This window comes from Diplotaxodon limnothrissa, linkage group LG8 (genome assembly GCF_057381915.1).
Source record: "Diplotaxodon limnothrissa isolate DT_005_m linkage group LG8, D_limnothrissa_male_GT1.1, whole genome shotgun sequence".
In the NCBI taxonomy this organism is placed as follows: Eukaryota; Metazoa; Chordata; class Actinopteri; order Cichliformes; family Cichlidae; genus Diplotaxodon; species Diplotaxodon limnothrissa.
Genome location: NC_140603.1, coordinates 11,101,435 through 11,118,366, shown reverse-complemented (window position 1 = coordinate 11,118,366; position 16,932 = coordinate 11,101,435). Strand labels below are relative to the sequence as shown.

Here is a 16,932-nt window from a genome sequence, read left to right as displayed (position 1 = left end):
GTGGTATCATGTGGAAATGTGAGACAGACACACACACACTGATGGCCTCCTGCTTCTTCTTACATATGCAGTGCCTGCAAACACAGCGTTCGGTCCGCTTTCTATCCATGAAAGTGCGCCGTCTTTGAAGGTGGGAAGTCACACCGCATCGTTTTGGCTGTGGCAGCACTAAATCCAACCAGCCACAGAATTGAGGTCAGAGCCAAATTATCCCCCAAAGGTTGTAGGCAGACAGTGGAGAACAGGATGAAGAAGAGTAAGGGAATGGTGCGATGAGGAGAAAGGTGGGGGCTCTCCAACCAGACAGAAGGGACACAAGCTTTGAGAACCCAGGCAAGCAGATGAAACCGGTAAAAGAGGAGGAGTGATAAACTGATGTGGTTGTTAAGGTTGCCTTTTTCCCCTCTACAGAGCTTACCATCTTAAAAGGCTCCAATCAGTTTTTACAGTCTGATATAAAATTTTATGAACATTATGCAAGGAAAGACCTCTTTTATGGGGTTTAATGCACAATATATTGAAATATATTTCAGTAGGAGTGCTTCCTATAATCAAATGAATTCGTTTGGGATTTTATTTGGATTCTCTGAAACAAAAAAATACACATTTGTTTTAGAGATGGCACGATACCACTTTTTTATGTCCGATACCGATACCGATATCATAAATTTGGATATCTGCCGATACCGATATGAATCCGATATAGTGTTTTTTAATCAACAAAACTGTTTTTTAAAATATCTTGCTGCATTTTGCAAGTCTGCAAGTTCATACTCAAGTTTAAAACAACAACTACACTAAAGCTATTCTGTTATACCTGTATACAAAAAAAATATTTCATAGTTCAGCAATACTGATCAATCTAATAAACTTAGACCTACACCATCCTCCCTATTCTGGTATTTTAAAGAGTACTTAGCGTAAATATTAAGCAGCCTAACTAATAGGGTTCCAACTCCCAGCAACAACAAAAATAAATAAATAAAAAATAGGGAACCACCCCTCACGCTCCACCTCATGATGCTTAGTCGACGTAATCAACCTTAATTTGATGCAGTGTGAAAAAAAATGCACAGAAATCAATTATTTTTCAAGAAATATTAAATAGATTCAACATCTTTCTTCAACAAAATTGCAGACTGCACAGATGGTACCTTCCCAAAGGAAAATGTACTATAGCTTACTAGGGTATATATATTAGACTTAATAGTCACTATATACAGTAATTGACTTCTATTCATTTTACATCAAATTAAAACTTTGGGTGTCAGATAATTATTTATTAAAAGCTAGACATTTTAAATGAGAATAAGAAAGAAAAGTATGTCTTTGTGCCCCCTTTTCCCAGTTAATGCCCTATCGGCCCCCCTGGCTAAACTTTGCTAGATCCGCCCCTGCACAGTTACCAGCCGTCAGCTACGTAGAAAAAGATCCTGGTGTAGAAAGTAATATTAAATAAATTGTAACAACAGCTTATCAAGCTTAAACGTGCTGCTGTTGTTCAGCCGCTGGTTTGCTCTTTCTGGCGCAAAGTGGGCCAAAAACAAACAAGAGAGACTCACGACAGAAAAGCCGATCAGCTGATCATTAGCAGTTTCACGATTGAAGTAGCAGCCGGAGAACGAGAGGCAGTCGCTCGTTAAGCTTAACGTGGGAATGCTTTACAAACATTCAGAGATGGACTTACACACTTGCTTTACTTCTCTCGGGGATAACTTTGTCGGAGATGAAATGCCAGGTTGCTAGCGAAGCTCCAAATGCTATCCAGACCACAGGTCCCGCATGCCACAGCTGCTCTATCACGTGATGCATACTGCTCCGACGTTCTGAGGTGAGTTACGGCGTGTTGCAAGTTTTGTGAGGTGCTTTCGTGATATTTAATGGATCGGATTACATTTTTTATTTTTCTCCGATATCCGATCCAGTAATTTAGGTCAGTATCGGACCGATACCGATACGTAATATCGGATCGGTCCATCTCTAATTTGTTTAAGAGGCCAAGAACACACTGCCTGTATTTCTTAACAGCAGCCGATCCACATCATACTGTATCATACTGCACTGACCACATCACACTTGTCTGTCACCTTTTCATATGACAGACAAACACAGTTTTCTGGATTTATAGTAAATATGCACTTTAATTGTTTATGATAAACAGCTGTTATTATTTGTACAGTTTTTATTGTCTTCTTCATTTTGGTTTAAGAATATTTTGGAGGGAGAAATGTCATGCTTCTGATATTTTTATATGCTTACACTTTAGCTCAGTTCAATTCACAAATTTTGAAGATTCATATTGACAGACATGTTTAGAGTTCAGTTTTTCTGGTTTGTTTTTTTGCTTGCGATTCATTTGTTGCACGTTTCTCTGTGATTCTGCTGTGATGTGTTTCTGTAACAGGTTGTGTTGGGTTCTTCTGCGGCTCTGCTGTAATTGATTTTTTTGGTTGTTGCTTGGTATTATTTGTGTGTCTGTTTGCAGGATTATTGAAAAAGTTATGGACAGATGTGAACAACAGTTTTATCAGAGGCAACTTAGCAATGATTAACAATGTGAAACTGGACATTTCAGCTACCAAACAGCTTAGCAGGGACACACAATTCATCATTGCTGAAGTGGGTAAGTGAGAGACAGAGCGAGGGTTGAGGTGGCTGACAGTGAGACAAAGACACACATTAGATTTACTATCAGCTCACCTTGTTCCCTATGGCTTTCTTGGGTGGGAAGTTGAAGGTGTCCACCTGAGGAAACTGTGATCTCAGATGATTGTGGAGCTCCCTGAATTCGGTGTAACGCCTGTACACATTCCACTCATTGTCCAGGATGCGGATATACACCTGAAGACATGCAGACACATCACCATGGTTGTCATCAGTATCAACACAAAGATAAGTTAGATTAGCATGTCCTGATTTTCAAAAGTTCGATATACAGTTTAGGACCTCCATCTATAATTAAATCTAATTTCAGTTACAACACTATAATATGTAACCTAATTTCGATATTCTTGAAAATGTCAAACACACCAACGACCCGCTGTTATGCAACAGCCATTCTGCAGTTCACATATTGGTCATCAGGCTCTTGACGGTGCTTTACAATAACCCTTGTAAATGTGTATTTTCACTTACATATTGCAGCACATAACAGAAAGAGTCTATAGACGTAGCTGTGCAGTCACCATTTCTATGCGCCATTAGCTGCTTTATTCAGACTCACGAGAGATAGAGGGAGCAGAAAGAAAAGAAAAGATGAGCCTATTACAAGAAAGAGGGGGAGTCGGCTTCCATTTTCACAGCAGAAAACGACTGCACAGAGACAAAAGAGAGAGCAGAACAGCTTTTGAAAATTCAATTTTAAAGTGGCCTACCACAAAAAATACAGCTTTGATTCAAGTATATGAAAACAGAAACTGATTTAAAAATCCACCAAATGAACTTCAGCATAGCCCCCCCACTGCCAAGCAAATCAACAAACGCCCAAACTGTGGTTCAATAATGAACCGCGTCCCTTCAAACCCACATAATACTGAATGTGTCCATAATGGAAATCACGCTTTTATGTATAAAAGCTGTGATAGAGTACGTTAAAATGATAATGAACACTGAGGCAACCTTAAAAATGGAGAAACCCCGAGTAGAAACATCCACGCTGCAATGCTGTGCAAAAGTCTTGAGCCACCTCACATTTTCAAGTATTCTTCATATTTTCCTAGGAAAACTGGAAATGGGTTCAGTTTGTCATTGAAACGTGGAAAAACATACACAGAAGTAACAGCTTATCATGCAAAAACAGAGTTTGAATAATTTGAACACATTTATTTCTTTAACTAGTCTTCAGGAAGAGTTCTCCAGACTTCTTGGAGGACATTCAAAGCTACTTTGGATGTTGGCTGCCTTGTGTTCTGTTCTGTTGCGATGACTGTAGAAATGGAAACAAATTGTATCGTTGCAAGATGCTGCTAGTAACAAAAGACTAAAGATATCATTTAAAACTGTTTGTCTGTCACGTCTAGACAACACTGAATTATCCTTTGAGTTAGGTGCTATTTTTATGCTTAAATGATTTATAGGTCAGTGTTAAGTGGCTTAACTCTGAAAGACCTTCAGAAAATCAGGAGAACTACTGTTCATGACCACCACAGACTCCTTCAGAGCAGATATAAAGAAACGAAAACATTTTACAGAGTACTATACATTGATGGTTATCTTTAATGTAAACTTTGTATTTACATAACTCAGCTTACTAACTCTAGGTCTGTGATTAGCAGACTGATTTACAGCTACAGGAAATCTTTCTACATTTTGTTCATGTCGGCCTCAAAGGTGGTTTGACAGACAAAGGAGGGAGCAGATAATGACAGAATTTTTTTACTTTGAGGCAACATTTGCTTTACACCACTGAACTTTTGTCAGCATGGATGCTACCGTGCAGTCTAGACTACATAACAAACATAAGAAAATGTGGCACTTTTGACAGCCATTAAGAGCAAACCAGCAGCTGAAGCTCTCCAGAATGTTTCATGGTGAATATCTCAGCAACAGTAATAGGCAGGTCTAGACAGGGTTAAAGTTATAAAGGTAAACTTTAACTAAAACCGCATGATTGTTTAAAAATAGCATTTAATTCATTACAAAAGATATAAATGATAAATATCACACTATGACTCCATCTCCTTCACTTTGTTAATTGATTTCATCTACAGCACAATCACTGACTAGTGTGATAATATGCTTACAAAAAATATGAATTTAATACATTGTATCCCCAATAAAAACTAGTTGGTCAAGGTTCTGTTTAAGCAGCTTGTTGTGTGGAGAGCAGCCGTGCACAAGCAACGACCTAAATCTGGTAAGTGACAGTGGTTCATGACAAGATGGAAGAAGACAAGGCCACTAATGGACCGAAGACCTGTCATCTCAGCACTTCACATCTGACCTACAGAAGCACATTTAAGTTTCCACCAACTTCACTTTTGCAAGTTCAGAGAAGCACTGCCCCGATACAATACGGTCTAATTGTGTGTGTGCGTTGATCAAAGTGGATGATGGAGACTCAGCTGACAAAACTGGGGCATGATGACGTCCTTATTCAAGACACATTAAAGCTGCTTTGACGTTGTACAGGTCTTCTTTTTGTTTACGGTAGATATTCTGACAGCTGATGGGAAAAACACAGGTGTAATTAATCGCACATCAACAACAACAGCTACTCTGCATTAGATGAGCTAGTTTCTAGTACCTGCTCACTGTCACTACTTTTGCTGACATAATGTGTTCAAGTATAGAAGTTCAAGTACGTATTGATTCTAACACATACATGTTGGAAAATGAGTGAAGAATACAAACGACTTAAACTGTGCTTTGAGCACACCCAACATATCGGGTGTCCTAGCCCAGCTTTCTCAGCATGACCGCTTTCCTTACACAATAACCTCATAAATATTAGAGGTGGGGAACTAATACAACTAACAGGGCTGAGCATGTAACCCATATCATGCGAGATGATTGCAGGCCCTACTTTCTCTCCCACTTTTCCTGTCCACTTTCAAACTGTGAAATATAAGAGAATCTTCTAGCCACATGCAATATTTTAGTTTCACATGCTTAATTGGCTTGCAGTTTTCTCCTCCTAGAACTGGTGTGAAAGTCTAATGAGGTTTTAGGTCATATTTTTGCAGAAATAGAGACATTCTCAAACTTTTTCACCAACTGTATTGTCACGTCTGAACCACAACAGCTGCATTAGCAACAATAAGACGACAGAATCTGTGCAGTTTCTCAGCCATCACATGGCTCCTTACATATGGCTGTGTGAAGCTTAATCCACTTTACAGCGTCTCATTGGCATACTTATTTATGGCAACGCATTAGCCTTTGCACACAGCTACCAGCTCCTTTCCCTTGACAGGTCACAAATCTCTCTCATTATCTCCAACAAAGATCTTGGCACCATCTAAATTGTATCCCTAATGTTTGAGCACTGGTGGTTTGATATCTCCAATAAAACCAGTTTTCAAACAGTGACGTGGCCTTTAATGATGATTCAGATAGACCTTGTGGAAGAGAGTTGATGGGTTTGCGCTGTTCCTGAAAGCTTAACTGTGATGGACGCAGTCCTATTGTCAGTATTTGAATGGCTTAAAAGAATATCTGAGAAAACATAATAATACGCTTAATAAAAATACGCCCTCAGCGGGTCAACACAAAAAGGAAAGAAAAAGCATTTGGCTGCAAAAGCATAAGAAAGACTTTTTTGTTAGTACTAAAATCCATTCGGTGTGCTGAATATACCAACAAAATTAACTCAGTTACCTCAGTATTAAACTCCCAGCTTTGAGCTTCTGCCTTGAGAAACAGGCTAAAAAGTGCGAGCATTATTCATAATTCTTAACACAACCATAACTTCACATCTTTGCGTACTCTCACTGGTGCAGGTAGAGAAAGTTCCCTGTTTATGCCTGGAATTCCCACTTTTTGGGAACTATATGCACTTGAAACACATTTTTCTCTGGACAGATGCTAATTTTTTAGAAATTATTATTCGTACACAAATATATTAGCTTTTTTTTTTTCAAGTTTGCTGCCATTATCCTGTGTACTTTAAGGTTGTGTTTAATTCACATAAATAACTTGTGTTACTTATTTATCTAATTTTCAAATCAAGAGCAGTTCGTCTACAGAAAGTGTGAACACTGCTGATGGTTAACGGTGTTCTCACAGCTGTTTAGACTCTTTTTAACATTCACCACAAGCGTGGTCACTGCTAAACAACTTTCACTATGCTTATATAGTGAATCTCGCTGTGCACTGTATTTTTCCAGAACATTTGTATGTCAAAAGGCTGCCATGTGCTTCCATTTATTCATTAGCATCCCCTTTAACAGACACCTCAGTGACTGAAAGCTGGTCTGAGGTCCCCATAAGTCCACATATCCACAAAAACGTATTCAAAGTTTCTTACAACGTAAATTATCTAGAACATCCAAACAGCACACAGTGACAGAACCATTTCCGCAGTTTATCCAGAGTAGCTGACAGCCGAACATCTTCCTGTGAAAACGAGCCCTTGTATACTATGAAAACCCTTCGGAAACAAAGATCTGAAACAAAGTCTGTGAACAGATAATTGCAGCTATTTCTTTCCTTGACATTTAACTGGATCTTTAGCCTGAGGGTATTCCAACAAGCAGGTTGAAATGGGAGTAACTGTGAGCACAGCTAAGAAATGCAGAAAGTGCGGATGATAATTGATGTATTTCTCCATCTTATATCTTCCAGCACCACAGGAGACCCACAGAGAAAGCCCTGTTGCTCAATTTCCAGTTTTAACAATATGCAACTACAGGGCACAGAGAAAAGATGGCTAATTATGGCTTTCATTCAATGTCTGACATCATGAATATCACTGTTTTTTGGAGGCAGCTTAAGCGGCTCACACTTAAGCTCTGAAAGATGGACATAGCCACCCTGACATCACTCGTAGGATAAGTCTCAAAGTGAAGCCTTGAGCTGGTGGTTGTGGTCATCTTGGTGTACTAAGACCAGATGTGATGGGCTAAGGACAGGTGGATCTGAAGTAGAGGTGACATGTACAAAATGAACATGCTATCATTACTTACTCATTAACTCAACACTAGTACTTGAGGTCATACACCCAACTAAGACAGCGTTTGCTAAGGTCGTACATCAAAGGTGCCAAACTTTTAAAGTCTGTTTTTCCAATAAAACACTTTAAAAAGAGGTTTAAGGCATTTCTGCATCCTTTTCACATTTCAGACCCAGAACCTCCATCGATCTGTAATAACGTGGCCTCTGCAAACATACAATTTACAATAGCTTTGAGCAAAAACAGATGTAACAAAGACGTTGAAAAAAACAAACAAACAAAAGTGCTTTAATTAAAAAACAAGTACCTGCAAGCTACACGGTTACTGTATGAATTAATGATAAATTTACAAAATAAACAACTAAAGAGGAAACAAATCTTTTGAAGCCTCAGAAAGACACAACAGACACCTGACTGTCATGAAATATTTGTGGATGTATGTTTGTTGAGAAGGGGAGAATAAGAGGTTTGCTCAAACCAAAGGAAAAGCAGCAGAGTTTCATATTATCACCAGTCTCTTGCAGGCCTAACCAGCTGCCCAATTAGGCAGAAAATAGAATCCATTTGGAGGCTTTAGAAGGGAGAAGAGCAGCGAAGGACCATGGAGAAAAGAGGAGTAATGTGCCCTTCCCCCATCTAGGTTAGCAATATAATCTGGTCTCTTCGGCCCAGACTGAAAGTCCAGACTATTGGGTGGACTGGCATTCATGGTCCCCAGAGGATGGCTTGTAATGTTTTTCTTGATTCCTTAACCCAGAGGTATCAAAGATAAGCCTCGGGGGTCATACTCAGCCAGACAAAGACTCCAACCCCGTCCACACTGCTCTTCTTCATGTTTTCCAACATAAGGTCAAAGCAGGCTGTATCTGGCCCACGATGTAAAATGATTTTGACATCCTGCCCTAATCTTTCCAGCTGAAATAATTATGAGGTTCGCACATCTTTGGTTTTGTGCAAAATATCTCAATAATGTACTCTATTGACTACTAAGGAAAAAGGGGGTTTATATTAAACAGTTCTGTTTTCTATTTATCTGTCACATCACTCGACAAATCAAAGACACAAACACATTTCCATCTGCTACAGAGCATATTGATGCTTTAGGAAAACTAAATTACCTAAGCTAAAACTTGTTGGATTGCAGCATCTGCAACCTAATCAAACTGCATGTGGAGCCCACGCAAACACGAGGAGAACATACAAAGTCCATACAGAACTAGTCAGATGGTGGAGTTGAACTCAGGACTTTCTTGTAGTGAGGCAAGAGTGCCAACCACTATTCCACCGTGTTTTTGATGACTAAAATATAAAAGTTGCCGTCTTTTTTTCTACTGACAGTTGCTCCAAACACTTTACAAAGCATCTTAGTTTCCTTAACATCAAATGCAAAATTTCTGTTGCATTTTCATGAGAAACAGGGAGCACAGAAGCTAGTTGTACAGTTCCCTGATCAAATGTTTGCATTTAACCTTACTGCACAAGCAGATTAGTTGGGATTGAATCACTTCTAACTCATCCTGCCACGAGTCTCGTTTATATTCGCTGACCAAAGTCGCCGTACATTACATCAGTTTTTGTGCTCGTACATTCGTTTTTATTTAGTTATCGTCGTGTTTCTGTCAGGAAACAAAGGTTGTTGACAAAAAGTATGACGAAACTTACACTGATGGCACAAAGCAGCTTAAAAAGTTGTAGACTTTTAACTCAGAATAGCCATCTCAAGCAACACATGAAAGCAGGGAGAGTGAATCAAACGAGGTAAAGCTGTGGGTCCTAAAACAAAAAGAACGAGTTCAAAGGTTTATAAAGCCTTCATAAAGCACAGAGCTGACAAGGGCAATGACCGGCGACCATTCTCTCTATTTATCATCAGGAACAACCCCTTTCACAAGTGGTCCTGTGATCTATTATTCATATAGAAAATTGGATCGTAGCAGCTTGAAAACAGCATGAGCCAAGATTTAAGGAGGCCTAATCATCTGTGACAAAAGCAGTAACCTCAGAGCTGAAAAATAAAGGCACAACACAAGAACCAAAAACTGCAGTTTCCAGTATCCAAAAAAAGTCAACCCTGATTAAACTCTTCAAACGGATATCTGCATGAGGAAGGGCACACAGTCTGTGTTCTTTAGTACTTTCTTCTGATCTGGGTTAAAAAACAAACAGTAAATATGCTATAATGTGTAATTAGGTGCTAATGGAGCTTTGCTTCCATTCTGGTTTCCACCTGGAGACCACATGTAGTATTGAGTTTTATTAACTCATTCACTGCCAGCCATTTTCAAATCAGGTAACTCCCCACTGCCAGGGTTTTTGAGCATTTTTACTCATTTTTGAAGAGCCACAGAAAACTGTGTGTTATGATCATATAAACGCTGAACCTACCAAAATGAAGAACAGACTCTCTTCTTTCATCCAAAAACAAAAAAAAGCTTGTTTCTACCATTTTCCATTCTTTAGTAATCAGCTGTAGAAGAGAGGTGGGTTCCACCAAAAATGCCTGTTTTGACCAAAAAAAGGGAGAAAACGAGCTTTTTGTGAAAAATACATTTCAAGCAGAAAAGTGCCTTTGACACTAATATTTCTTGCTTTGTGACACCTCTAACATATAAAATAGTTTTTCACTTCTATAAAACAGAAATAACACTGAGAAAGGTTATGTTTTATCAAAACTATTTATTTACAAATATATGAAAAAATAAAATTCACTGACAAGCTGCCCGAGGTTGTATTCTGGCCCCTCCCATTGAAAAACGTAATTGACGTCTATAGACGTCAATGGCAGTGAATGAGTTAATAACTCAGGATTATCAGGACAAAAGCTGCGACCAAAAACTAGCAGAGAAAAAAGCATAAGTGTAACATATACAAAGACAACATAAGCAGGACTTATATGAATACAGTTTTTACATGTTGAGATGATATCAGTCCACTAATTAGAGCAGATTAAATCCATCGCTGAATATGAGCAAGGTCTAATTCTGTGCTCTCGCTGGTATTACCTTTCATCCTGGAAGTGGAAAATAAACCTCCTGGTTTTGTGTTACAGTGGGTGGACAGCTACATTAATTGACTTCAACAGTAAATTGCATCATAGCACAAACTTTTGCCTAGTAACATATGCAAGACAGAGTCGAATCATCTCATCCTTCATTTGTATGTATACTCTGTATTCTTCTTCTTAATCTATACAGTCTGACATGTCCTGTACTTATGGATGCGCCTTGCTAGCCAAGCTAAAACTGCACAAACAAAACTGAAACAAAACATTCAAAATGAAATCAAAACGGATGACACGAAAAGCAAGTAATAACACATGACAATGCCTCAGTGTGGTCTGTAATAAGGTGGTAAAACTCTTGCTATCATCATAAACGTAACCTAAGACTCGTAAGGCCTATAGGAATTATTCCACCGTGTTTTCCAGTCCGAATTGATCTATTCCTAACACAGAACAGCCATCGACACGTCAGACATGGAGCTTTTTAATCACCAGAGCAATCAGCTAAAGTTCTTTCTCGAAAACCGGCAGGTGGTAACCAGATATGAGCACTCAACATCGAAGTTGGAAACTACCCAGGAGAAACTGAGTGACGCCACAGCAGGAGGAAAATGGGACATGCCGCAGCTATTATCGCCATCTTTTTATCACAATTGCTTCCCTTACGCTGTTCTCTTCATCTCCCACTTCCTTCACCTGTCAGCGCTCTCCCTCCCACTCTTCGTATTTGTGTGTCCCACACCACCACCACCACTCCTCACTCACACACATACACATACACTCGCATGAACAAATGAGTCACTGACAGTTTGTGAGAAAGGGTTTTCAGCATAGTAAGGAAGTCAGAGATCAAGTGATTGAAGGATAGGCCACGCAGTGGATGATGCAGTGCAAATTAGAGCTGAATGAGACAAAAAAAGAGGGGAGGGGAAAGAGGAGTATCAGGAAAATGGAGCCAAGAGGAAGCGGCAGACAACTGGAGACACAAATAAATGTGTAAATATAAATTGAGGTTATCAGGGGAGAAGAAAGCAGGGAGATGAGGCAGTCTGACAAATTATGTTCCAGCTCAGAGATCTAATCAGATATCTGGAGGCTAAAGCAGAGATTACCACATTCCCTTCTGACTCCTTCCACCAAACGACGTCACCATCCAAATCCTTCCATCAGTCCAACCTCCCCATCACCCTCAGGGAGAAAGTTCCCAGCCCCCCACATCCCATTTCCACCTGCAAAGACACACTTTGAAGTGTTTATTGGCGGGTAGGTCACTGATCAAGTGCCGCAGCAGGGCTTAGCCCATACTGCTGGGTGCCTTTCAAGAGCTCAGTGTTGCTTTGCTATGTTTATAAGGGTTAAATCCAGAAACAGGTGCTGTGCAAGCCAAACAGTAAGAGGTGTATGATAAGATAAAATAAAATAAAATAAAAATTCAGCCTATTCTGAACTGCCTTCATAAAGCAGTGTGTGGATTGATCTTTGCAAATAAAAGTGCAACAATATCTTTGTGAGATACAATATCTTTTGTTTGGACAGTTTTAGCAAGGAGGAAACTCCATCCTATAGTTTCTCCTGCAAATGACGCTACCCACAGGCACAGCTAGAGGTAAATCTCCTTCATGGGGGCTTGCAGTTATGATAAATAACGTTTAGTGCAGATAAAACTGAATCGAATAAAACTGCAAGTTGAGAAAATTAATCATCCTAATTCGTTACACCAGAAACCTTTTGCCTTTCCCATCTAAAGATATTTGTACAGGCTCTAGTTGAGGCGAACTGGTAATTCCAGTTTTACTCTTTTCCAATGCATTATGCAGGTGTTGCATTTTCTGTTCTCCCCCTCAAGTCAGAAGGTCACAGCCTCATCCCTACTCCTGCCAATGCCCGTGTCCTTCCACAGAAATGCATTTTATTTAAGTACTATTGAATGAGACACTGAAGCTCAACCTCCCCACTGTGAAATGCTCTGGATAAGAGCACTAACTTAAGTGCCTAAAATGGAAATGTAATGTAAATTACACTGATGCTGAAATTGATGAGGTGCCTGTGCTGCAGTGTACAGCAGCAAAAGCAGCCTCTGCGTCTTCCCGAGGGTGTTTAATCTATGACTGATGGATGTAAGACGAAGACAACGATTGTAATTATCATCATCATCTTTGTAAAACATTCATCATTACTGTGGCGGAGGAGTGGCCCCGGGCGCAGCTGCAGGGGAGGAGTGGAGCGGAAGGCTCATCAGGGCGGCGCTGCGAGGCCGGTAAGAACAGCTGATGTTGTTTATGGACTGATGATGGTCTCCCTCCGCTGTGTTTATAGTGAGACGAGGAGGAGCAGCCAAGAGAGAGATCAGCTGGGCTCGTGAGCTGTCAGACTGTGTGACTGAGTCAGCTGTCAAAACAACAAACACTTGAATAAATGTGGAAGTTGGCTGTACCTACCTGTGTGTGCGTGTGTCTGTGCCTGGTGTATTCCACAAGTGGTGCCGAAACCCAGGAAAGTGCCGGTGGGGAAATGTCCGACCCACAGGCCGCGCCACCCGCCTCTGCAATTCTTGGCGCAGATGCTGGCGGAGATGGCGACGATGAGCCGGGATCAGGCGGCCGACCAGCGTGCCCACCTGGCCGCGCTGCGGGAGCAGACGGACCGGCAGACGCAAGTTCTGGAGCGGCTGGTCGGGGCCGCTGCCACGCCGAAGCCCTCGCCACTGTCGGTGGCGGTGCCCCGGATGGGGGACGGGGACGACCCACAGGTTTTTTTGGAGACCTTCCGTGCCACGGCGGAGGCTTGCCAATGGCCGCGGGAGGAGTGGGCTCCGCGGCTGCTCCCCCTGCTGTCCGGGGAGGCACAAACAGCGGCCCTGAGTCTGCCTCCGGCGTCGAGGAGCAGCTTCGCGGACGTGAGCCGGGCGGTGGTGGACAGGCTAGGGCTCACCGCCGAAGACCACCGCCGGCGGTTCCGGGCCTGTCGGCTGGCTACAACGGACCGACCATTCGCCTGGGCCCGGCAGCTGCGCGACGCGGCGGTACGCTGGCTGCAACCGGGAACATCGGAGGGGGAGACGAAGCTGGTGGACAAGGTGGTGCTGGAGCAGTTCACGGAGGGATTGCCAGCGGAGACGGCGAGATGGGTCCGGTGCCACCGGCCCGCAAGCTTGGAGGTAGCGGTGACGCTGGCGGAGGACCACCTTGCCGCTGGAGCAGGGGAACCCGGGGACGCCGGATGGAGGCCGAACAAACAGGCCCCGGTGCCGGCCCCGAGGCGCCGTGTGCCGGCACCAGGGCAGGCAGAGCGGCTGCCGGCGCTGAGCCCCACTAACCCTTTCGCGGCGTTGGTGCCGTCCAGGGCAGCCGAGCCAAGTGGAGCCGCCCCCGAGCCACGGAGAGCAGCACAGACGCCGGGGCCGGAGTGTTGGAAGTGCGGGCAGCCGGGGCACCTGAGGAGGGATTGTCCGCTTATGGAAGTGGGGCAGGTGTTTCGTGTTGCTGGCGCCCCAGCACCCTCCCCCGGTCCAGGAGGGACATACAGTATTCCGGTAAGGACTCGAGGGGGTATACGCCAGGCGTTGGTGGACACGGGCTGCACGCAGACCCTCGTACACCAAAGCTTGGTTCGCCCCGGGGCATTGCTGGAGGCAGAATGGGTGGAGGTGAGGTGTGTGCATGGTGACGTTCACAGGTATCCCATAGTGCCGCTGTTATTAAAGTATAAGGGCAAAACGCATAGAGTAACGGCGGCGGTTAGCCCGCGCCTGTCGCACCCCCTGATTCTGGGTACCAATTGGCCGGGGTTTCATCAGCTACTGGGACAGTACGCGGGGGTGCGATCACGACCGGAAGCGGGGTGTAGCGTGTGCGCGGCGTTCAGCGGTGACGCGGGGTCGTCCGACACTGACTCCGGGGGGGAGGAGCCGGCGGGTCCCTCACGGGACGTCCCGCCGGCCCCGGAAGTGTCCCCCATGGGTGATTTCCCACTGGAGCAGTCTCGTGACGGCACCCTACGCTCAGCCTTTGACCAAGTGATGGCTATTGATGGTCACGTGGTGCGCCCTGAGGCCGCGCAGACCTACCCGCGTTTCGTCTTATTAAACGACCGATTATATCGAGTGAGTCGTGACACTCAGACAGAGGAAACACACACCCAGTTGTTGGTGCCGCAGGGCCGCCGGGAAACGCTTTTCCAGGCGGCCCACTATAACCCCATGGCAGGGCATATGGGCTATGAGAAAACTCTGGAGCGAATAACGGCCCGATTTTATTGGCCGGGCATCCGAGCGGATGTGCGCCGCTGGTGCGCGTCCTGCCCGGACTGCCAACTTGTTAACCAGCCGGCCATACCGAAGGCGCCGCTGCGCCCTCTCCCCCTCATTGAGGTCCCGTTTGAGCGCATCGGCATGGACCTCATCGGGCCGTTTCACCGGAGTGCACGCGGCTACCGCTTTGTGTTAGTCTTGGTGGATTACGCAACGCGGTACCCGGAAGCAGTTCCGCTGCGCACCATCTCTGCAAAGAGTGTGGCGCAGGCACTGTTTCAGGTCATCTCCCGAGTCGGAATCCCGAAAGAGATACTGACTGACCAGGGCACGTCGTTTATGTCTCGTACACTGCGGGAACTGTACGAATTACTGGGCATTAAATCTATTCGGACCAGCGTCTACCACCCTCAGACTGACGGGCTGGTGGAGCGGCTGAATAAGACTTTAAAGTCCATGATTCGGAAGTTCATTAACGAGGATGAACGCAATTGGGATCACTGGCTAGACCCTCTGTTATTCGCAGTGCGGGAGGTGCCCCAGGCCTCCACGGGATTTTCTCCCTTTGAACTGCTGTTCGGCAGGAGGCCACGTGGGGTGCTCGACCTGATTAAAGAAAGCTGGGAGGACGGTCCGAGCCCCGCCAAAAATGAGATTCAGTACGTGTTGGACCTGAGAGCAAAACTCCACACTTTGGGGAGGTTGTCATGGGAGAATTTGCTCCAGGCTCAGCAGCGTCAGCAACGCCTGTATGACAGAGGGGCTAGGCTCAGGCACTTTTCACCGGGAGATAAAGTGCTTGTGTTACTCCCTACTTCCAGCTCGAAGTTGCTCGCCAAGTGGCAAGGACCCTTTGTGGTCACACGGCGAGTCGGGGACGTGGACTATGAGGTCGCTCGGTCGGACAGGGGAGGAGCCACGCAGATTTATCACCTCAATCTCCTCAAACTGTGGCGAGAGGTTGAAACCACTTCTCTGGTGAGCTTGGTGAAGGAGAGAGATGAGTTGGGGCCTGAGGTGCCAAATTCTATCATTCCCGCCTCCCTCCCTTGTGATGACCATCTCACACAGGCCCAGAGAGCGGATGTTGTCGCGTTGCAACAGCGTTTTGCGGATGTGTTCTCCCCCCTGCCCGGCCGGACGTCCCTCATCGAGCACCATTTCGTGACGCAGCCTGGCGTGACGGTGCGTTCACGGCCCTACAGGCTCCCGGAGCACAAGCGAAAAATCGTGCAGAGGGAATTGGCGGAAATGCTGAGGATGGGAGTAATAGAAGAGTCGCACAGCGCCTGGTGTAGCCCCATCGTTCTGGTGGCGAAGAAGGATGGGTCTATACGGTTCTGTGTCGACTATCGCAGGGTGAACGAAGTGTCACGCTTTGATGCCTACCCCATGCCTCGGGTCGACGAGCTCCTGGACCGGTTAGGCACGGCCCGCTTTTTCACGACACTGGACTTAACCAAGGGCTATTGGCAGATTCCCTTGTCTGCCGAGGCCAGGGAGAAAACGGCCTTCTCCACTCCGTACGGTTTGTACCAGTTCGTGACACTTCCGTTTGGTCTGTTCGGGGCCCCGGCCACTTTCCAGCGTCTCATGGACCGGGTACTGCGTCCGCACGCAGCGTATGCTGCCGCCTACCTGGATGACGTGATCATCCACAGCGACACCTGGGCGGAGCATGTGCTGCGGGTGGCCGCGGTCCTGGAGTCCCTGAGGGGGGCGGGGCTCACGGCCAATCCGAAGAAGTGCGCGGTTGGACGGAGGGAGGTGCAGTATCTGGGGTACCACCTGGGGGGCGGGCAGGTGCGTCCACAGGTGGAGAAGACGGCGGCTATCGCATCCTGCCCGCGCCCCAGGACGAAAAAGGAGGTGAGACGGTTCTTGGGGTTGGCGGGTTACTATCGTCGCTTTGTGCCGGGGTTTGCGCAGCTAACCAGCCCCCTGACCGATCTCACTCGAAAGGGTGCCCCGGATCTGGTCCAGTGGACGGGGCCGTGCCAGGCGGCGTTTGTGCAGGTGAAAAAGGCTCTCTGTGGGGAGCCGCTGCTTCACACTCCTAACTTTTCCCTC

At 44.9% G+C, this 16,932-nt stretch overlaps 1 protein-coding gene across 1 annotated transcript in view; it reads right to left on the bottom strand.

Annotated features, from left to right (window-relative positions):
* The window catches only part of snx29 (sorting nexin 29), a 141,795-nt gene that overhangs the window by 19,576 nt on the left and 105,287 nt on the right, over window positions 1–16,932 (bottom strand). Inside the window, exon 19 of the mRNA XM_085361258.1 lies at window positions 2,701–2,841. Within this exon, the coding sequence (XP_085217384.1) occupies window positions 2,701–2,841 (141 nt within the window). The remainder of the gene's footprint in view (window positions 1–2,700; window positions 2,842–16,932) is intronic.